Raw genomic sequence first — 24,604 nt, forward strand, 5'->3', positions numbered from 1 at the left:
TAACTGTTTGGGTTTTTGGTGTTGTCTGTTTGTACCATTTCAAAGAAATTTATGTTGACACTGGGGACTTCCTCTTCCTTCACTTTGCCCTGATGGGCGTCTCTAGAATGCAACCCTTTGGGACCATGTGGGGACAGAGTGGGGAGTGGAAATGAGATTGACTTAGACTTGCAGACAGGCTTGAATAAATGGTCACACCCAAGAGTAAAAAAAACGGGGAAAAAACTAAGTCTGGGCAGTGTAAGTGACATAAATAAACTGTAAACATCCCCGATGAGATCTCACATGAAACATTTAGACTGTGACTATGAGATTGTAGCCGTGGCCTAGTGGTTAGGGAGGTGGACTTAATATCAGAGGGTTGCAAGTTCAAATCCCGCCATTACCTCTCCCTACACATCTATCCATGGCTGAAGTGCCCTTGAGCAAGGCACCTAACCCCACATTGCTCCAGGGGCTGTAACCAATACCCTGTATCTAAATAGCTTTTTTTTGGATAAAAAGCGTCAGCTAAGTGTAATGTAATAATACTAATTATAATTATTTGATTTCTTTAAACCTTAATTCTGGCTGGAATGACCTGAAACATTACAAGGCACATGTTTGAAGTAAGGCTGCTGGAAACAAGCTCATATACTTTAGCTTCAAAACAAAAATTACATAAATCAGGCTCTGTGGCTTTCAGTGTCACCATATCTCAAACCAACTGAAGAACTATGGATGATCTTAGGCTGACATGTTGATAGGAAAATTAAAGCCTAACCTTTGGAGGCTAACCAGGCTGCTTTCAAGTCATTTTGATAGTTTGTGGTGGCTGCACACTACGTATCAGCCGACTTCTCATTCACTGGAAAAGCAAATCTGAAGTCATTTTTTCAAAAGTTGCAAAAATAAATGTGAATTGGACACTTTTCCATGACTGGTGGCTAAGTTGTGAGTGATTGTAATTCAGTAGAAGAAGCAGAAACAAACCTTGAAGAGGAAAAAATTAACTGTGGTGGACATCCACAAGAGGAAAACAGACAGAGCTCTTCTCAAGAAATAACTTTAGTCTGAGTAGATGTTGGTCAGTCACATGTGTTTCATGTTTGCCAGCTTCGACTTTTTTTTTCTTTTACTGCTGTCATTTTTTCTTTTCTTATTATCATCTTCTAAATTAATGCAATTAAAAAAGGACAATGAAAATCCGGCTTTTGACACTTTATTGTGTGACGGTTATTCTTCATTTATGTCATCTGCCAGTAGCCAAGCCTTACACAACGAAATGATGTTTAAGAGTGCTGAGAGCCAAAGCATAAATCTTCCCCTCACACAGCAGCTTACCTAATTCACATAGACACAGAATTCGCTGTTCAACTGCAAATACACATTTAAATGTAACACATTGCACCACTAACCCTGCTGATTATTAAAAATCTTCCAAGGGCCGACGGAGGGGGAAATAAAACAAGTCTACCACCTCTGATTTCAACCTCTCTACACACAGTAATACTAGTGTTGAAGTACGTTGCCATCTTCGCGCCCGGCCATGAGGCTGTGTGGTTTGTGTGCTCTAACATCACACAGCCTGATTCCGCACAGCGGGGTACAGACACAGTGGAACCAATGCACCGCTTTCAGCTCAGTGCAAATCAGGATATTATCAGCACGGTACACACAAAAAAAGGACAGACAGAGCCATTATACTCAAGAATGTACAGGTACACACACACATCCCTCACTGGCACACTGAATAGGCCTCATTCAGACTTACCAGCATGCTTGGCAGCCAGCCACAGCTGAATCTTCTTAGTCCTGCTGATGGGCTGAGATGAGCTAAAGTGGTAAGCCTGTCTCCATTTACACTGAGGAGTCAACCAGTCTGTCATACAAGTGGTCAACATATGCTACGGGACACAGCTGCCCCTCTCTTGTCTTTTTGTACATTTGGGTTGCAAACCTCAGTGGGACAGCCAATTTAAACCATTAAGAGGGTGTGTGTGTGTGTTTGTGTGAGATTAGAAGAAGAAGGAGTAGTGAGTCTGCCGACACTGGGGGTTTTCTCCCTCTCTTGACCACTCATAATTATATACACAGAGAGAGTAGACTTTTTGGACTCAGTCCAGATGCAGGGCTCTTTGCTAGGCTAGTGTGACATCAAAGGCTGTTTTATTCTTTGGCTTTGCATGACGTCAATTCCCCATCAAGTACCACCACTACTGGAGCCATTACCCGTGTTTGGAAATGACTCTTCCAACAGGAACATATTAGGGGTTGGCAGAAAATGTAGCGTTTTCTATCCCAATTTCTAATTTCTTGTGTCATGATAAAAAAAAAGGAGAGAAAATGTTCATACTTATTCCACTTTGACTTGAATATGAGGACTTCAGACTTTCTTGTCAAGCTCTTCGTGGTTTTTTGTGATTTACCAACAGTATATTATGATACAGCATCCTCACTGACACTTATACTTGTTTTGTGGAGATAAAGAATCTGCCTAATCATGCACTAACATGAATTACATGTTATTAAATTATTACAACCAGATTATGCAAGTTGTGGACATTCTATATCCTAATTTGCAGGAGAAGACAAGGAGACACTTGACTGCAGTGAACTCCTAAATTTTTGCATTTATTCCAATCCTTTGAAGTATACATTCAAGAGACATTTTTAAAAAGAACACCAGTCTTCTGAGATCTCCAACGCAACAGTGATCTGTAGTTATCTCTATCACAGGTGGCTCTCCTGACAGGATCACCATTTTTATAGTTGAGGTTGAAGGAGATTGGGCAGATTAGTTTAATCTGACAGAAAGTCTCTGGAACTGTGGTCTTTTAATGGCAGCAGCCGGTACTAGCATAGCATTGCTAATGAGGTGTTCACTGACCAGGTACAGGTTATTTTCTTTTTCACACTTCAAGATTATTTCACAGGGTAATCAACTATTTTATTGTCTCTGAAGTTAAAAAACAAATATATGCTTAATAATGTCATCTTAATTTGTCATATTTTTTCAAATATACTGCACAAATGACAGCTGGAGAGATCATTGGGTGCAACAAAACAGCTGTTGTTGTAATTTTCAGATGCAAAATTAGCCAATGCTTTCTGGTTCCTTTTCCTCTGATCTGCATCTTGGGATTCATAGAAAAAGCAAGAGGGAGATCCATGGAGCAGCTGGCAGGTTTCCTTAATTTATCTTTTGAATTAAACCTCTATAGCCTACCACATGTAAAGGATTCCCGATAATACACGGATCCCATGAATAGTGTCCAGCAGAGTCAACAGCAGCTGTTGAGTGCAGGCATCCTGGGAATGTGACAACAGGTTAAACACAAGTGGCAGTTGGGCTGTCTTCAGACACCCCCGTCACAGAGGGGCTCCCCAGGACACACAAACCCTCTCATACATGCACAGGTCTGTCTCCGACAGGCTTTGGTTAACAAGCATCTGCTGCTGTGCATGTGCATAAAGTTCAGAGAGACCTTCCAAGTTCACAAGTAAGTCTGTTCTCCTAAATTCATTCAAAGTGGACTTCAGAGACAAGATTATTTAATATTGCAGTTTTAAACATTACACCATTATTGGTTTTCTGACAGACTTGATTTCTGTGTGAAGCGTTATAGATTCTAGTTTATGTAATAGGATGGTTGTTCCTTATTATTATACTGTGCAGACTAATAAAACAGATTTCCGTCACAGCATATTCCTCAAACTATCTTGGACTCTCTTGTTAGGTAGCAGATCCCATTTTTGTAACAGACTCATGAAATAAAAATGAATGAATGAATCACATACCCTGTTTTTGCAAAGACGAAAGCAGTCCATGATCCTGTACCATATCCTGAATATTGAGTCTTGAAATGAAAACTCCAGCGGCACTCAGTATGTCTGCAGAGCTGGCTGAGCCAGCATACAGTATCCTACCACATCCTGTGTTTCCACACACACACACACACACACACACACACACACACTGCTGTTCCCTTGACTGAGGGGAAAAGCAGTTGAAATCAGTCTTTGAAAGAGATGGTTATGCTAATTAAGCTTTACTGGATTAGGAGGAAAAAAGTCTCCCTTGTATGCGTCTGGAAACTTTGCCCTCATATGAGGAAAGAGAAAAAAATTGTGTGTGTGTGTGTGTGTGTTGGTCTATGTCCATGTGTGTAAGTGGGTGTTACGTAGCGGGACAGGGGGCAGCTGTCGCTGTCCAAAAAACACTCGTGTGGCTGTTGCCTTAGCAACAACACTGAAAAATTTAAAGATGTTAATGTGCAAAATACACTTTTATTGCAATCTCAACACAGTCAAAGTCACAAACACACACTGTGCACATATGCAATCCCTAATTGAGAGGTGGACAGCAGTTCATGTGGACATCTGGACTTTAACTGTCACAGAAAATAAAAGGTTAATGCTCACTGTCTGTTCCACATCGGTGAGTCAAATGTGGAAAAAAAGAGCCAGCAAGCAAAGATGGAGAGAAAACCAACTAGGATCCAGTGACCCAGGAACACCGCAAAACAACAAACAGCAAAAGGTCGCCGAGAGGCAGGGCACATATGTGTGTATATATGTGCGTGATATTGCTTACCTCTACTATCTCTGTGCAGGCATGAGACACAAGCTGCTGCTTGTGGGGATCTATGACAGCCACCTGGACCACAGCATTGGGCTTCCTGTCTCTGCCTGAGGCCACCAGATCATTACAGGCTACACAGAGGAAGAGATGGAGGAAGGGAGAGCCGAGGGGTAGAGGAGAGAATGGATAAAAGACGAGAAATGAGAGGAGAGAAGGGAGGAGAAGAGGGTGAAAGATGAGAGGGGAAATAATCCTTCAAGACACATGCGTAAATTACACAAATCACATGACTCTGGGTCACAAACAGAGGGCATGAAAATAGTATCAAGGTAAATAAAGACAGAAAAAAGAAAAATGCCCTACATACTGTAGTTTATGATCATCACCTGTCAGATTAGCTGTCACAAGGATCTGCATCACCAAGAGTTAAATTTACTGTGTGCACTGAGGCTTCAACGCCAAATCACAAAGGTTGAAAGAAAGAAAGAAAAAATGTGTACACTCAGATATGGAATTTTGCTGCCTAAGCAGTTGATTAAGATGGCAGTAAAGCAACTTAGAGCTCCTCATGGCAGCGCGATATCCGTTTTACCAGCGCTTTCATTTCTCACATCAAAAGCAATGTGTCACTCATATTCCAAGGACAGCCAGCCCCAGTCCTCATCACTACCATAATCACTTAATCATGACCTAAAAGCTGACTTCACTGATGTCACAACTGTTATGCTTAAAGACATGGTTGGTAATCCTGTTCAGAAACACATTTTGTAATACTGGGTGAAATGGTCCGTGTTTCCTGAGAGAAATCTATACAAGATGTATTTAGAAAAAGGGACGAAAATAATCAGACCTCTGTGGCAGCTGCAGGACTGAGAAAAAGCTGACCAATCCAAGATCAGCGGGACGCTGATCTTGGATTGGAGCGCCTACAAAAAACCAATCAGATGCCTCTGCTTTCTGCCTACGCCCCCCTCTGTCGGCTCCCTGCTCAGTGTGCACACGCGGTTCTACCGGCTTTGGATGAAGCACTGACGGAATGGGGGGGGGGGGGGGGGGGGGGGGGGTGTGGAGCTTAGAGGAGGGGCCACTTTCGAATCTTGCTAGCTCTCTTGCTAGCTCTCTAGGATTACCTACCATAGCTTTAAGCCTGTGAGTGCAGGAGGGCTGTATATTTAAGGAGGAATACCAGTATGATGGTGCACAACGCATTACCTTAGAAAGTGAAAAACAGCGAGCTTCATCTCCATCATTTACTACAGTATCAATGCTAACGGTGCCTCTTTCGTGTCCTCCAGTGGACACAACCTAATAGTGAAAACACACGCACCTCACTAACAGCTGAACACTGTTGAGTTTACGTCATGGAGCTGGCTGGCTGTCGCAGCATAAAACTAACTTACACTTGTTTTATTGTTCTAAGAGCTTCAGACGGTGACGACTTGCAGTGCATTTTAAGATCGTTCTTGAAGACTAACAAGGAAGTAAACTAGTGCAACTTAGAAATAAGCTCCAAGTTTAATTGTTTTTCTTCCATCAGGAGGGAACAAGAATCTGTCTTTGTGCACTTCTATCTTCTGTGTTTGAGAAAGCCTGTCTCACTGTCATCTTGATAACACAGGTAGGGACAATTAAAACTGTGCAGATATCTATCTACCTGTCCGTTCAGCAAACAGATCGTCACTCCAGCTTCATTTTTCAAAAGAAACAAGCCTCGAGACCTGAGACATGGCAGTCCCAAATAAATGATGAGAACACGATGTGGAATCTCCTCATTACAACACAAAATAGACATGTCAAACATGTCAATTAAATGGTAAAAATACAGCAAAGAAAGTAACGCTGTGTATATTATGGTGGTAGCCCAACATCTGCTGGGATAATTAGTGCTGGTTTGACCACAAACTTGCATAAACTCTGCAGAAACAGATGTGCTGAACTGCAACAAATCAGTCTGCAGAAGAGACCTAAATGATAATAAAAATCAGTACATCGAGTCACATTGTGAAGGAAGAGCTGAAGAGGAAAAAAAGAGATATCAGATATTAGAAAGTGACTAATGTGTACACCAAAAATACTTAAGTCAACAGGCATATAAAATTCATTCCATCTTTATATCATCACAAAAAAATGTAATGCAGTCTAGACGAGAAATATGTTATATAACCGTCTAAAGTGGCATTCTATTTTGTGTTGGTGGTCCTATTTTATACTTCCTAATTTGTCATTTTTCCCATATTGAAAATATAATTGAGTATAGATTATTTTCATAGTATCGAGTTTGAAATTCTTGAATCATGAAATTCCTTCAGGATATTACAGGCTTTAACCTAAATCAAGTTTCGGGTGAGGAGCACATTAAGGGGCACTTGAAGACACTTTGGGACATGTGAATTGGAGAAGTCTGGATCGATTAAGCAACCTTTTGACTGAAAAATGACTGTTCCTGAGCTCCAACCACCTCCAGCAAAGTCTGCGAACATCCAGACTCACAGAGGATGCACAGCCATTTTTAAAGGTTGATAACTTGATATGACAGCCCAGAGACTTTACACAGTATTGTACCTTTGAATGTGGGGACGATTCCTGCATCAGGAACCTTGTCATAAAAAGTTATAGATGTTTTACTCATCATAAACTTAGAGTCTGACTCTTGCATTGATGAGACCTCAATATAATCTCTTTTGTACAGTCATTTTTATTACTAAAGTTCAACTGCAATTAAACAACAAAGAACCATCTTTACTCGAATCTTTCAATATCTCTGCTTCACATGAAAAGCCAAAACCAACACTCAGTCTGCTACACATATGGCTCTGAATGTATGTATTAATCAGCATTTATGTACATTTCAGTGACACAGTTTTGCTTAGAAACGTCCTTTGATGCATCCAAAAGCTGCATCTTATCTGTCCATCTCAATACTGGCATGTGAACAGGCACAAAAACCATCACTAAAATGTCAACCTTGCTATTTTTCAAGTAGAGAAGTGGTTTAAGTCACTCTTTGATGCGTTAAGTGAGACGTGGAACAAGATTAATGCTCTTTATCAGCAACTGTTCAGACTGATCATTGCACACTCCGCCCTTCATTTGACAGAGACACTTAGACGTCACAGTATACGGTTCATTTCCTAAAAACAACTTCATACACATGGACTGCAAATGATGCATTTTAAAACAGCACTGGAAAGCTGATGGTGTTGTCGGACTTTTGTTTTGGCTATTTTAAGAACATTTACACAAACAAAGGCAGCGTTTGATGAGTATTTGAGAGGTGAGGAGTCAGGAAATCCCAATTACCTTGAATCAGAGAAGGAGAAAATGTCTACTATGAAAAATCACGGTCTTTCACAGAATCACTTTTCAATTTTATAAGCTGCTTTAAGGTGTCTATATTTGAACAAGACAATATACGTGACCAAGGTTATTTTTATATCAGACTACATCAGGCATTATTGATATTTACCATATGAACTAAGTTAAGCATTGAGTATAAAACAAAATTCAAAGCCTTCAAATCAAACACTATTAACTATGTACCTTTTGCCTCAACCCTTTAACACCTAAGGCCCCCTGTAAATAAAACCAAAGCAGTGTTGAAAACAACCTAAAAGCTGACAAGTTTTTCTTAAGAACCTGACAGAATTATCAATGTTGACATGAGCCATTATTTTTAAGCCTCTGAAGTTCATAAAAACAAAATCTAAAAACGATTTGACAGCTTAAGCCTCCAGCCGTCATTATTGTCCTATTGTCGTAATAGTCACGGAAAGCATTTTATACATTTATGTATATATTAAAATGTATGAGACATGCTTTGGTCAAAATATCCATTGGTCTAAGTCTTTTTCAGGTGTGGGAAGTGAGCAAATTTCACACTCCACCACTTTGTCTGCCCTCTCTTCTTGAGGTCATGAACAACGGCATCTCCCTGCAATGGCAACTGGTGAGCGAAGCCAGGGAGAAAGAACGTTTACCAAACAGAACAGAACTGTCTTTGATAGAACCGCGAATCAGATTGAATCAGAGTCAGAACCTGAACAAGAAGGAGCTCACGGAAAACTTTGACCATCGAGGCTCTAACAGGAACTTGATGAACAATTAGTTTTTGTACATTCATACATTGGCTGAGAAGACACTGTTATTTTGGCTGTTGGACAACCCACTGCATGGGAAGTGTTTCAGTACGTTACGCGCTATGAAAACTTAGGGCAGGGCTGTGCTGTGCAATTCAATAAACGCAAATATAAAGAAGCAAGTTCCTTCAGTCACAAATAACACTCAAGCTCTCTATATAACAACTTTATTGACCGCACAAGGGACACTGTTTAGCACTCTAGCACATAGTTATCAGTACCACCAAGCAAAGTTTACTCATCAGCAGTAAAGGACCAACCAGATGTATGCAGCTTACCTCATAATTATGCCATTTATTAATCTTTATCAAAAGATGCTAATAAACTGTACGTGCAATGTTAACAGCAGATGAAACTGACCAGAAGGCACAAGCAATATTGCGTATAATTGTTGCAATGGCAAGAGCCTCGTAATACACCTCATCGACAGCTGCGGGTTGTCCCAATTACAGAACGTAACTGTTAGACTTGGAAATATTATTAAAATAAATGTAATGATGTCGTAATGACCATGTTAATCTCTCAGAGAGTCACAGTGATGACTCCCTTGAAGTTTGTACTTCAGCTTAGAGTTAACTCGTACTGAACAGCAAAGAACTCATATTAAAAAAAAAAAATTGCCACATTATTTCTCAAATTGTTTTTACCTTGTCTAAAGTCTGGCCACAGAGAGGTGGAACTCGCTCATGTTGGTAAAACGGCCCGATATAAAATGGTTGCTACATGCACACACTTTTGCTAACTCTTGCTGGAACATTGTCTTCACATATAAAGCTTATCTATTATACTCTTATATTCTCTGAAGCTGGGGGTTGATGCAGTAAGATGCAGGTAATTCAGTTCAGCTGACTACAAAAGATTTCCACGCAAAGCTGGCTTCATTGTTCTAGCAGGTTGGATGCGACTGGACGGAGCACAGAGGTCGAGGTTGCCACTGAAAATCTGAACATAATAGTGAATATGCAATATTTTCAAACATACAGGACACAAAACAAAGCGCTAAGATTGTATTTTATGGGAGCTTTTTAAGTTGTTAGTAACTTAACTCACCCCAATATGTCTTCTGAAGAACAGAAAACTAGATTTTTTCAAAATATGTCTGCTTTATTAGATATGTTATTGATCATGAAGCTGTGCTCTGCACATAACGTTAAAAAATACAGCAAACAGAAAGCAGATATCCAGATACACCCAGATGTAGTACACATATTGTTTTGGGGCAAAGAGCTAAATTCCTCATTCACAGCAATGAACAAAATCTTTGTCATGAACTTGTACACATATACAAAATACTAATAACCAGTTAAAAAAAGACACAATAACATTACCTCAGATTTACTAAATCCCATATAGAGCCAAATGTACCAAAGGTCAGACCCTGAAACATCTGTTCATCATCTATTACATTCAAACCATGTGACATCAGTTTGAAAACTGCCTTTTGATAAGACTAAATTACATTTGCTAATTCCCCTTAATTCTCCAGGGTTTGTCTGATCATGAGAGTCACGAGGATTCAAAAGTTCCACATCTCATTCTGTGATATTTAACTGGAAAGTGTTTTACGACTGACAATGCTGTCCCTACATTCTTGAGCTGAAACCCTTTGTCTGAATATTTCCTGAAGAACGGTTAGTAGGGTTCCCACTTCAGCAGGGAGCAAAGAGTGAATCAGAAACGTATGAGTGAAGAAGGTTATGAGGCTGAAAAAAGTTTTGAAAAGGGAAAAAACATCTACTTCTAAAATACAAAGATATTTATTACTCAAAAGTGCACATGTGGTTTCCCTCTGTAATAACACGTGTTGACAGATCAATGAGCAGAAAATCATTTGCAAGGTGAAGAAAAGCACAGTTACGACTCCATCGCAGCTCAACTTGCTATCAAAGACATAATCATTCATGTTTACCTGTCACAACCAAAACTTTGAAGGATTCGTCACCCTGGTGAGGCACAAAAACAAAAAGGAAGGTTTCCGTGTGCAAAAACACATCAAAATTAACCAGAGGGACTCTTGAGGAAAGTTTCCACAGACTGATGAAACAAAAATACACTTTCATCAAAATCATGGAAAGAAGACAAAAAAAAAGTGCACAATCCCAAACACAACACCACAGAGGTTTAAATACACCAGCTCTGTTGTTGCTTGGGCATGTCCTGCTCAGAATCACTGGTACCACTTCATTTGAACTTCACAATTTAGATGCTAGATCTTGAAAATAAAACAAATGCAAATCCCCCAGTTTAGATAAGATGTTTCCCCTATAGTTATTTATAAAACCTTTTCATACATTGGTTCCACCTTATCTTTTAAAAAAGACATCCTTGTTAACCTTTAAAGGCATGGTTGGTAATCCTGTTCAGAAACACATTTTGTAATACTGGGTGAAATGGTCCGTCTGTCCTGAGAGAAATCTATACAAGATGTATTTAGAAAAAGGGACGAAAATAATCAGACCTCTGTGGCAGCTGCAGGACTGAGAAAAAGCTGACCAATCCGAGATCAGCGGATTGGAGCGCCTACAAAAACCAATCAGATGCCTCTGCTTTCTGCCTACGCCCCCCTCTGTCGGCTCCCTGCTCCGTGTGCGCATGCGGTTCTACCGGCTTTGGATGACGCACTGACGGAATGGGGAGGGGGGGGGTGGAGCTTAGAGGAGGGGACACTTTCGAATCTTGCTAGCTCTCTTGCTAGCTCTCTAGGATTACCTACCATAGCTTTAAGGCCTAGAGCCTTACGATGTAAAACGCTAAATATGAAAGCAGAAATCCGCCCCTGTGAGGTTGTGAAGATTATTTTATAAAAATAATAAGAATAATAATAATAAGAACAAAAAATGTACAACATGTCATACAGGAAGTTTCAGGCCTTTTCAAATCTGCCTCAAATTGCAGTGTTTTAACTGATCTTAAAATGGATTTACTTATGTTACCTCTTCATTCCATTCAGTGCTCAACTATGTCAAAGCCAAAACACTTCTGGGAGTGTTCTGCTAATATAAAAACATCCAAGTGTTATATATATTTAATTTACTAACTATAAATTATCAGAGCTAGTATTTAAAGCCTAATTAGTAGCCATAGTGGCTTATTTTGAGTTGTCCTACAAACTTGGCACAGCTTCCCCTGGAAGTTTCTCCCAGGGTTCAGGTTCAGTCTTATACCATCACTCCAGGACTTCCATAGTTTTTCTGGAGCCACTCCTGAGCTTTCTTGGTGGTATGCCTGGTATTATTGTTTTTCTGTAATCCAAACCTTCTCAAACCTGGGGAACATCCTGAACATCTCTGGACCATTTCTTTTTCTGCCAGGAATGTTCTGTATTGTTCTGTATCCATCTTCCTCTTCATTCTGACAACTGTAGAGTATGATGGTGCCACAATCAAGTCTAAAACTATTGTATTCATCATGTGAGGCTGATTACTTGGTTTCTTCCATACAAGCCTCTGATAATCATGGCCATGTAGCTCAATCATGCATTGCATGAGTTCCCAGGAGCTTGAGGTGGCTCTTTCAATGAGGAGCAAAATCGGTCTGGCCAATCTACCATAAAGTCAGGACTAGTGTAGTACTGCACTGTCTTCGCAAAGGGACTCATTCATAACGTCCATTTTCTTGCTGGTTACCGGTCTGATCAGGGCATTTGTCCCCGATTGCTTAGTTTGGCTTAACAGCTAGATTTAGGAAGTCTTGGTTATTCCAAACATCTTCCATTTTAGAATAATGAATACTATTGTGATTTTGGGCTCTTTCAGTGTAGCAGAAAGGATTCAGATCCTTCCAGGCATGTGCATCAACACAATCCTGTCTCAGAGGTCTGTGAACAATTCTCTTGACTTCACATCTAGGGTTTCAAAAAAAAAATCGGACATACAGTTTATTATCTACTGTGTGCCTCATTAATCCAATCAGGTGATTTGATTTATTTCCGAGTTAACTCCAGTCAAGCTGCAGATGCAAGGCCTCCGAGTTAAATTCCTCCTGTCAAATCAAAACAAAAGGGGGTTTGAGTACTCATTTAAATGGGGTATTTCTGTCCCTCCATCAATTTGTTTTTGCTTTGTTATTGCGGAGTACGAGTGGACATAGATCAATCAAATGGAATCAAATGACTCGGAATGGGACAAAATTAGAAAATGTGAAAAAGTCTGAACACTTTTAGTCAGCACTGTGTGTAATGTGGAGATGTTCAGAGCAGGTTTTTGACAATTCATTCAATTACACTTAAGTGGAGTATTATTTGTGTTGTGTAAAAGTTTTGATTTGAAGCAGCTTATTTCTATTTATGTGATCAGTGAGCACTATCTCTGGTCCCAAAGCCAATCATATATTCAAGAATCCTCTTCCCAAAGCTCTTTTCAGCAGCTTGATAGTCATCTTAAGATCTGATTACTACTACAATATTTCCTCTAAATTTCTCTCCTTAAGGGAAAGGGAGACCAGCAGTGCTGAGTCTTTTGAGGAGAGATGAAACAAAGCCTGCTGTCTGGATATATCCAAATAACTGACAGCTGAATAACAGATCTTGATCTTAAAGTTCCCCAAGACATTAATCTCTCTATGTGCCAAAAGAAAAAAACTATTTGAGTTTAAGCCAATTCAAACTTGGAATTCAGAAATAGCAGTGAGAATGGAGTGTCAGATTTTTTTAATGTGAGCTGAAAATCATCTGGGTCTTGTTCCAAAACCCACAAAGATAGCATTTCGAATATATTGTGATTTTTCTGCACATTTCTTGTTCTGTTCGTTCCCATCTGCAAATAATCTGATGGTTGAATATTGTTTTATTCAACTGCACTTCCAAATCTGACTGCCAATACATGACTGGAATATCCCCCATAAAGACCGAAGGAATTTTTCTTAAAATTGTCAATTAAATGAAAAAACTAATTAATAGTTTAAATTCAACAATAAAATGAGCTGCTCAGTTTTAACTACAGATTTAGACATATTCTAACTTTGATAATTACAGTTGCTGAAGACATAGACAATTATTAAAAAAGATAAAAAGTAAAATAGAAAACCATCAAAGACTTTCTGTGAATATTTGGATATGTGCAAATGATCCCTTACCCCTTTTTGGTGGTATTACAGATTCTACATGGGGTCAATGCAACAACCTCCTTCTAACCAGCTCAGCGGTTATGTGATCAAATTGAATAAATGAAAAGTAGAGGAAAACTGAACAAAGCCATACAATATCATTGTATCATTTTTCAACAAGATATTTTCAAATTCCCATGGACATATTAAATTTAGATCAATAACTCAATAAAAAAAATCAATAACTTGTATCGCAAAATCATAGTTAAAATTGTGTACACACCAATAAACGAGAGAAGTAAAGATCTATTTAATGCCCGAGCTAAAAGAGGAGTCAACCAAGGACGACACATCTCGGGAGCAGAAAAACAAACTTAGATCATTTGAAATATTAAACAGATTAAATTATACACTATGTTATACACTCAAACTCAGTCGAGAAACGGCCATAAGCGCAGACAAAATGTAATCAAAATGCAACACTGGTGAAGTGCAGGTGCAATTTACTTCACATGTCATGGGACAAAAATTAAAAGAACTTTGGTTTGGCCCAACAAACGTCATGTACACTGGGGTATAACTTTAACCAGCACATAAAAAATATTCATCCGTCACTGTTTGTGGAAACAAAAGAACAAAACTATTAAGACCTGGATTTGCACAAAAAGACCACCTCTGAGAATAAATCACTGAGCAATTGAAATTGCATTGAAAATATTAGATTATAAAATGCAGCTTTCATATTCCAAAATATTTCCAAAATAACAAGACTGAATATAATGAAACTTGGGCACCAGTGGAGCAGTACATGATGACACTGAAAGAAGTGTGATGACAACCAGAATAACATGTTCATTTTAAACTAATTTAAAATCACTCTTAAAATTCTGAGAGTGGTCTTGGTTGTACATTTCACCGTGGATCAGGACGGGCTTCATATATTGTAATATTAAGGATCGAAAACCCATGTACAACAGCCAGTAATAAAAAGTTGGGATGCTGCGTAAAATGGAAATAAAAACATAATGCAATGATTTGCAGATCTCATAAACCTCCATTTTATTCATAATAGAACATAGAAAAAATATCAAATGTTCAAAGTGAGGCATTTTGCAATTCATTTTGAGTTTGATGGCCACAACATGTCGCAAAAAAATTCGGACAGGTCCACTGTGCAGCACCCCCCTGCTCTTTTAAAAACAATCTGTAAACTGTGAAACTAAAGAGACCGGTTGCTGGACCTTTGGGACAGGGGAGTTGTCCCATTCTTGAATCTGATATAAGATTCTAGCTGCTCAACAGTCCTGGATCTTCTTCGTTGTATTTTATGTGTCATGATGCTCCAGATGGTTTTGATTGGTGAAATGTCTAGACTACAGGCAGGCCACTCTAACTCAGATTCCTCTACTGTAAAGCCATGCTGTTGTCATTGATGCAGTATAAAGTTAAATAATATAGAATTATAAATGCACCCCCATACCATCAGAGATGCAGAGATGAGTGCTGATAAGAAGCTGGAGAGTCCCTCTCCTCTTTAGTCCGGAGGACACAGCCTCCATGAATTCAAAAAAGGAATTCTACATTTTGATTCATCTGACCACAGAACACTTCTCCACTTTGGCTAAAACTATTTTAAATGAGCTTTGGTGCTTTTAACCTGCATTTGTGGATGGCACAGTGAACTTTGTTCACAGACAATGGTTTCTGGCAGTGTTCCTGAGAGCATGCAGTGATTTTCAGGACAGACTCATATCTGTTTTTAATGCATTGCTGCCTGAGGGCCCGAAAATCATGAGCATCTAATATGGATTTTCAGCCGTGTCCCTTGTGCACAGAGATGTCTCCAGATTCTCTGAATCTACTTCTAAGAGACTCTGCCTCTCTAAGGTGCTCTTTTTTCATACCCAATCATGTCACTGACCTTAATCCAATAAACATAATTAGTTGCAGCAGGTTCCTCCAGCTGTTTCTTGTTAGTACCACTTATTTTTCTTTAATGAAGTAATAAAGTGTCACATAGTCGTTATTTGATATGTTTTCTATGTGCCACTGTGGAGAAAATATTGGTGTGAGAGTCACAAATCATTGGATTCTGTTTACAAACTTTCTTTGTACTTGGAGTTTTGGTCAATGTTAATTGATTTGTACTAAATTTCTTCTTTTGAATATTAGTTATATTTTGTGTTTTTGTATATTGTGGATATTTTCCACTGTTTTGTGTGTTACTTGTGTTGAATTTTAAAAAATGGAGGGGGGGGGGCAAAGCCGTTTCCACATATCAAGGGAGCAATGGACAGAATACCTCATAGCACAGAAGAACTCAAGCATACATCATCTCCTATGACTTATTCCAGTTCCATATTCTCCCATATCCTTTCAGGATGTTGTGCCTGCTCTTTTGAAAGTGTCAGATTTCCTTATGCAAGAGGAAAGCTTTAGAAATGTGCATGCTGAAATAAACAGAGAAAAATTTTTTTTTTAATATACGTCTATAGAAAATATTTCCATACCCTTTGTACAAATGCATACAACAGCATGCATTAACTGGATTTGGTCTCCACTTTCTGAAAGGCTTGTTGCATATACAATCTGCAGATAAGGTATTGATTGTCCCAATAAGTCACCCTTGGAAACGTGTGCATGACAAGCCAGGTGGATAAAAAGTAACCACGCCCAGTTTGGTGACTGAAAAGCAAAAAGGTGCTCAACCATGCATCATCAGACTGGCTCTCTGACAGCGAACTGATGCTTGGACTGACCCTGCAGGTCAGCACTATTATGACCATGGACGGGGGTGACAGGAAAGGGAAACAGAGAGTGTGACAGAGAGAGAGAACAAGAGAATCCCTTGGAGATACATTTAGAGTTTAGAGGAAGGAAGAGTGAAAGGGGAGATAATGGGGGGGGGGTCTCATTAAAATGTCAGAGATTCAAATAATGGATTAAATAGGAGAAGCAAAAGAATGAGCAAATCTGGAGCACCTTCAGTAAATTATATTTGCAGACTTTTGGCCATTTATTGTTGAATTGCCTGCCTTAGCTTTGGTAAAAATTAATTCAACAATGACGTGACTTGCAGTTTTAGTCAAGTGACTCAACTGCGGTATACTGGGACTAATTCCTAAATTACCATAACAATTGAGCAATTGGAGTAATAATGTTTGCCCATCCTTGGAGGCTTCAATTACGATGCTGTGTTTATTCTGTGTGATTGGAATACATTTAGGTCTTTCAAGATGAATTTACTGCAGATGATTTTTCATGCAGGAGGCCTCTGTGACCCCACAATGAATCTGAATTCCATTTAATCTGGAGGGGAGCCCTGGGAGTTGCCATATGAGACAAATATATGCTCATCTCCAGAGGACGCTTTTTCATCATGATAATTATTTCAACGCTTCAATTAATTTGACAACATTATTTGCATGTGCCACTGCTTTGCACACCTGTTTGCCAGCGGGAAAAACAGAGGGAGAGTAAGGGCTGTCATGCGGTGATGTCCTTCACCTGCTGCACAGTGCAGCTCATCACTCAAACAAAAAAGACTGAATGCTTATCCAAAAAATGCTTAATGTCTGCAGTTTCTTTTATGACTTGTGAAAGGGAATTATTTCTGATTAAAATGTGCCAAGCTGGCAGTCACAGTACGTGTGAACTTTAGGATATTTATCCAGAAAGTATCATCTAGAAAGGAAATTTTAGATTGAATAACGATGCGAATGTATTTTTTTTCAAAGGCTTTGCCTTGAATCAATTGAACTCAAATACCATTGTTGAGGAGTATAATGGATCGACTTCGAGAGAAGAAAAAGCCCAAACACCAAAGCTCAGAGAAAAGAAAGAAAAAGAAAAAGAAAAGGTCAAACAAGCGTATTCAAAGTAATGTGTTTCAATAAAAGTTATGGAGTTCTTGGAATTGGTGTATAAATGTGCATGTGCATATATACCCAGATACCATTTTTGAGCTTTATTTCATTTTGTATTTTCTATGCAAATAACAGTGATGCGTACTTGTGTAAATGAAATGTTTCTGTAAGGCAAGACTTGAGAGCTGTTCAGTATACAACCAACTCTGAGTTATTTGCTCCTCTAGCCAAGGTCTTTGTCTAGTGGTCTCGTGTCTTCATTAGATATGCGTTTCGAAACAGAAGCAGTAAACAACATACAAAAAGAACAGCAGTCTACCACTTTGTCACTTCTTTCATAATAATGAATAATAATACTGCTGTCCTTTGTGTGTCTGTCTGTCAGACACATGTCAGACACACAAACCATATCTTCTATTAAATACATTTCTATCAAAGATTTCATCATTTAATTTCACTACAAATATAAAGTTTTCTTTTTTGTGACAATTTCCCGCCTCTGCCATGAGACTGGGCAGGAACTCAGTGTGATCAACTAAATGAGTGCCCCTTTGATGATTGCAGTCTTTAGGAAAGTTTTATTCCAATCAAAAAACATGTTCCTCCGCAGACATAATTAAATGTTAATTGGCTGTGATGTTACGGGGGTGGTTTTAGTGCCTCTCCCACACACACAAATTGATATTTGAAAACAGTTAAAGTATATTACACAAATATTTCCTCTCTGTGGAATATAGAACAGATGCAGCTCATTCATGATTATGAGCCCGAGCAAGAGCACTATGTCCTTCCTCAAATCACTGACTGCCTTGGCTTTTATCTAACACAGAACAATCTTGCCCCACTATGTGTGTTTATGATGCTTAAAAGTTACTTCTAACTCAGATCAACCACTGAAGACCAGCTGAAAATCAGGTTAAGCTATTTTGACGAGTTTAAAGTGCACAACGGCAATTTGGCTCAATCAACTTAATAGGATTTATACTCCTCTTTCTAGATGGCACAAATCTACATAGAATGTTGTCAGATAAATAAATAATAGATAATTGGGTTCTTTTTTGGCATGTGATCTGCTGTTCAGAGAACACCTAAACACTGCCATTACGTAAACAAACCACGGCACTTTACAAACTGTCAACTCCATTATGTTCAGTACCATGGAGCCGGTTTTTGCTCTTTGGTTCCCCCTAGAGTTGTGGGATGTGACATCACAGAAATAAAAACAGAATTGATAAAAACCTATACTCATTACTTTAGCACTATAAAAAAATTGCAAAAAAGAATCCAGTAACAGTTATTTAACATGTAAGAAACACACCTGTAGAAAATCAATGTCTTTAACTGTTTCAGTCCATCTACGTGGCCATGTTAGTTTAGCATGACGTGACCTGACAACATGTTGTGGAAGTAGACTCAAACTTCATATCTCACGTGTAGTACTGTACAATCTTGTGTGAATATCCAAATCTGCACAGGCACTGTTTATCTCTGGGTAAATCTGAGTGAAGCAGAGAAGATGATTAAGAAAAGAATGAACTTTGTCTGGATGGCACTGTCTTAACAGATTCATGAAGCCATTTATGTGATATCCCATCTTTAATAAAGACCCGAATTATGTATCTGTTTTTCATGTTGCTTTTTCAATAATTAGTATTACTTGCCTTTCATCATTTTCCATTTTCTCTGAATTCAATTACACTTTTGACTAATCAAAACATTACACCTCCTTACGGAGATTAAAAGTATATATTTCAAAGTGAGACAATCACTAGACGTTAGAAATAAAACATATATCACATTTTGCCATGATGGCTGACAGATACAGTATAGGTAAGATAAATGTTCTAGACACTGGGCACTTAATCAGCTGAACTGTCAGCAGTATTTTTTACCATGACTGATCACTTACATTCAAGCAGTTTTCGTATTCGAGCGCAAATTGTGCAAATTCAGTCAAATTTGAACAGATAGAGGATAATCTAGAAACCTAGAAAAAGAGGTATAAACATTTTATTTGTTTTGTCTGAATGCTCAATTTGTGTGACTATTGTAACACATGAACACACTGTAATACCAGTTGTTAGCTACAGTTAGGAAAATTAGCTGCTATATTGAGAGCAATTTAATATGAGTAAGAATCACCAGTTGTGGTTCTAATACTTAAGTGATCCTTATGAGGATTTTTCTTTGATGAAATAATCATCTTTTCCTCATACAGAAGCATCAAGGAAATACGATCTATTCATATCCTTGGAATAACTGTTTTCCTTCATCCTCTCATCTGTTGTGAACAGGATAGAGGAAGGGCCTTTGTTGCAGTTGTGTAAAAAGAAATAAAGAAATGTGTAGTCTTTGATGCTACTGGTGTAGAATGTCAAAAGCGACGGGAATAATATTTAGATTTGGATGATCACTTTAGAAAACATAACCTGAACCGCAATCGTCTAGAAATAGAATTCCAACATCTTAGTTGCATGAAAAATGAATAGGGCTCTCTCAGCAAAAAGTTCAAAGGTACCCTCTCACTATTCTGCCTCAAGCTTTCAATGTGAGGTGCCTCTGTAGTTCTTTCTAAACATACCTGGAGTGCAAGAGTCAGGACTGAGAAAAGAATAAATATCTATGCAGATCTGCCAATAATACTGACTGACTTTTGCAGTCATGTAACCTTGACTTTGTGCTAAATTTGTGTTTAACAACAGTGACATTGGGAGTTATTTTGAGCATGAAGACTGATAGCCCATTGCCGTTTCTGGCCCAGACTGATTTGACAGAACTGAAAGTGTAACACTGCAAACAGGCTTGCATGTGTTTCATCTGATATTTTATGTAATAAAGGGGGATAACCCGATTTTCAGTTAAAAGGACTTACCAAGGCTGAACTCCACCTGATGCAGATTTGGTGTAAGAATCACACCTGTAAAACAGAGAAAACAAGAAAGGCAGAGTGGAGTTGAGATCTAGAACTTGAACTGTTGAAGTCATGATTATCAGTTATCTAGATCTTGTTAGACAAGAGAAATGAAAAAAATTAAAAATGTCCTTTTCTCCCCAGAAACAGTTGACATGAAAAATGTAAATAATTGGTTTTCTATCCCAAAACTGTAAATATTCCAATTCCAACTTTTGTTGGAAAAAAATAAACACAATTTAATACTTATATTTTCCTTCAAATTATTATCAAAATTGAGGATGTTTATAAATGACTTGCTGTATGAATTGACACGCCTGTGCCTCTTTCCTGTTTTCCTCTTTCGAGCTGCCTGTCGGTTTACTGCTGTCCTTCCTCCCTGTGATCGGTATGTGTGCGAGTATGTGTGTGAATCAAGGCGTAATGCTCTGGTCTCGCCTCTCCACCTGCACACCTGAGAGGCATCATTTATCAAACCCGTACAGGATATACACTCAAGCTCTGCCGTTCACTCCTCTGCAGACTCCACTACTTGGTGCTACAATATGTCTGAAAAGTCCAAGCCAGTTACTCATTTACTGTCCTCATGTTGTTTAAATTCTTGGTCCTCTGTATGTGCTCAGAGTCCTGCATCTCCACATACTTCTCCTGCCAGCCTTGTCCATCCGCATATGATCAGCCACTCCTCATCCCAACCTGCCTGCCCCACTCTCGGTTCTCTTCATATCCAGTCACATCCTGCAGTCTGAACGCCTGCCTTCATCCTTTTTAGTGGAATCGCAGCCTGATGGTTAAATGCTGCTTATGCAACAATGCTCACTTAGAAGCCAGAATCCTGCATTTGGGTCATCACCCCTCAGCATCAACACAACTGAATCATTACAACCCAATACAAGTGTTCCTTTAAATCAATGGGGATAATCATAGACCCAGCATATAAAGTAGATTGGGAAGCAGAAACACAGATGAGTTGGAAACTGTTTTAATTTATAAAAAGGAGCCTTGCAGAGTATACCGTGTCTTAACTGTACTAAGAGCATGACTGGCTCCCCAAACTGCTCATTCAGATTATGCAAAACCACTGCAAACTTTGTCAGAGTTAGAAAAAGAGTTTCCGGGTAGGCATTGTCCTTGAGGGCTCACAGCAAAATGACGGGCAGAGGTGTGACTGTTTCCATCTTCCGTCACCAGACTCTCTCTCATTCATCACTCTCCCAGTCCAGACAACCATTCAAACACCAAACAGATGAAACACCTGCAGGACAGTGCAACGCATACAGAGAGCCTAAACCACTAAATGGTCTTTTGCTCTTCCTCGAGTGCCTGGATACAACTGGCCTCTGTAAGGCTCATCAACTCCACTAATGGGCCACAGATACTTGATGGTTACTGATGTATGAGAGCCACACAGGTAATCACCCCAGGTAATGGATATTTTATAAAAATGGGGATCATTTACAGAGCAAAAATTGTTGGCTTTTGTTTTACAGTCACTATTATTTCTTAGCTTTATCTGTGTGTCAAGTTAGGTCAGTTGGTTTGTAAGGCCTTTGATCCCATTGGTTGTCATCATGGTGAGCTGTAAGGGCTTGGTGTGCATCTTTGAGCCTCTGGTTTCCAGAGGTAAATGAAAAACTGCTAGGATTGCATGTACATGTTTATTATGGATGACACCACGACACCTTTTTCCTGTTAATCCAAATGCTTTTTGCTTTTTGAGAGTCACTTGCCCAATCAGGCACGGCAAGTTAAAAAAAAAAAAAAAAAGCATCAAATGTTCGATTCATGCATTATATGTTGACATTCTTGTAAATAAAACTTCATATTGACAAGTAACATTGGACAAGCCGCTATGCTTGTTAGAACAAGCTGCATTTGAAAAAACTGGCTTATGCAAACTTTGCACAATATTTGTTATGCATACAAGTACCGTAAACATCTAATTAATCAAGTGCACAAATAACTGAAGAGCACGAACAAGTAAAGAACATACACACTCATTTACACAAACAGGCCTATCACATATGTGAATAAATATTCTATGTCACGATCTGGTTTTCACATCACTCTCATCATCCCACTCCTCAGGGGTCATTGTCTCCTTCCTTGTTAAGAGCATATGAAACTTTAATAAGCCAGGATGTCACGTTGTGTGGTGGCAACAGAGAGCCCTTTAGCGAGATGGGCTGAGATGCAACCAGCTGTTGGAACCTGCCTCTGGGGCCAGATCATCATTAGGGACTGTCACCTGGACAGCCCAGTTACTTTGCAGGACCCCATCTGTGCTACACATCGACTTATCTTGAGTGGCAGCAAACAGCAGCAAATGCCTGTCATTGCGAAAATTATTAAAGATAAGAAGTAAAGCTACGTCTCGGTCTGATGCAGGTTGGGGACACTGATTGTGAGACATGCGGTAAAGCAAGTGGATCTTGACAGAGAGGCAAGAGAAGGAGTAGAATTTACAGCTGTCTGAATTTGAAAGCACAGCTTTTAGGCAGATTATCAAGCACTTATGAAAGGATCATGCCAGATGCTTGGGTTATAAAACAGTCAACACAGAACAAAAGAGTGACTTACTGACATCTAAGTGTTCAACATAGCTCTGGCAGCAGTCATATGATTACATGGCTTCAACATCCAGTTACTAAGGTGACGGACAAATTGTACGTGTGCAGCATTTGTTACAAACCAATTGTTTCCAAAATGCTGAATAAAATCTGAAGTAAGACCGAACGTAATGATTTGAAAATTATTTGAATTTAACACTGCAGTGCTGTGGAAAGTCAATGCCCCTTTTTTTTTAGATTTTAGTTTCAAGGGCGCAGACGTTCTTTGTAGTCCATTGGAGTCCTTTTGACCAATATATCTCCAAGAGAGTTTAATGTCATTGGGAACCAAATAAAGTACACCGCTTGATGATCTTTTAATAACTTTAGCTGTCACTTATTTAGATATATGTGCTGGATATCACTGCATGGCTAAGGATCACTCTGGAGCTCTGCACTCACAAATGCAAGTTCATCTTCCACCACCCTCAGACACACCAACTGTCCTGTTTTCATTAATCAAAATTTAGAAAGGCAGAAGGACTATTTAGTTTGGTGTCAGTAAGTATGTGACTTTTTTAGGTGTGCTAGTACACATGACAGGGATAACATTCACAATAGGTCAGGGGCAAAATATGTTACCATTCAAAAGAAAAGAAAAGACCTGTCTTATTTCAGCAAGACCGTGTCAACCCCACATGTTGAAGAGCATGGCCTTATGTAAAAGACTCCAGGTACAAACAGGCCTGTCCGCAGTCCGGATCTGTCCTGTGACCTGCTGAAAATATTTTGACAAAAGAGGCTCCGAGCTGTTGAGCAGCCACCCAAGGATCTGAATACATTTCACAGCAACTGCTTGAGGTGTTATTAAAAGAAGCGTTGCAGCATCACCCACATCTTTTAACACATTTGCTGGCATCAAATTTGAAATGAGCATCTACTACTTTAAAATTGAATGTGTTGTCTAGTTTCAACTAAGTATAGAGTTCTGATTATTTGCATATCATTACATTGTCCTTTTATTAACATATTACACAGCATGACCCTGTTTTGTTTTTTTACCTAAGACACTAAGCACATTGCATATCATTAACCTCTTGGTGAGAATCACTGACACACAACACAAAGTCTCATCACAATAATTAAACACTATATGGAGAGAGGTAAATCACCTGTACTGTCCATCTCAATCATATCTCATTTGAGTGGATGATGCTCTCAGCTCCAATGTAGATTAATATGGTGAGAACAGTGGCACAGGTGTGGTATTTATAATCGATATCCGCTAGCATTATGAATATGGTAATGAGCTCAGCAAGGCGGCAGGCAGCACATGCAGATGTAACTCTCAGAGGAGCCCAAAGCAAATGAGGTGTACCCGGTTGCTATACAGCAGTTTCATTTGGCTCCAGAAATAACACCACAGCCCCACTGTACCGCCAATCTATCAGCCCCATGTCTCCGGGTGGTATCTGTGGGGGAAAAGGCACGCTGAAGGGAGCAGAGAGGATCATTTATATGGTTGTGAGCAGAGT

The 24,604-nt window shown here is 39.1% G+C and overlaps 1 protein-coding gene across 3 annotated transcripts in view; it reads right to left on the bottom strand.

Moving 5' to 3' along the window:
* Positions 1–24,604, bottom strand: part of inpp4b (inositol polyphosphate-4-phosphatase type II B) — a 162,780-nt gene that overhangs the window by 132,521 nt on the left and 5,655 nt on the right. For 2 of the 3 annotated variants that reach the window (XM_075463122.1, XM_075463121.1), the window contains exons 2-3: positions 20,482–20,526; positions 4,577–4,695 (exon numbers count right to left, since the gene is read on the bottom strand). In XM_075463122.1, the coding sequence (XP_075319237.1) occupies positions 4,577–4,695; positions 20,482–20,526 (164 nt within the window). Of the gene's footprint in view, positions 1–1,753; positions 1,933–4,576; positions 4,696–20,481; positions 20,527–24,604 lie in introns of those variants that run through there. The other variant, XM_075463123.1, reaches the window with a different exon arrangement.

Source organism: Odontesthes bonariensis, chromosome 4 (genome assembly GCF_027942865.1).
Source record: "Odontesthes bonariensis isolate fOdoBon6 chromosome 4, fOdoBon6.hap1, whole genome shotgun sequence".
Taxonomy (NCBI): Eukaryota; Metazoa; Chordata; class Actinopteri; order Atheriniformes; family Atherinopsidae; genus Odontesthes; species Odontesthes bonariensis.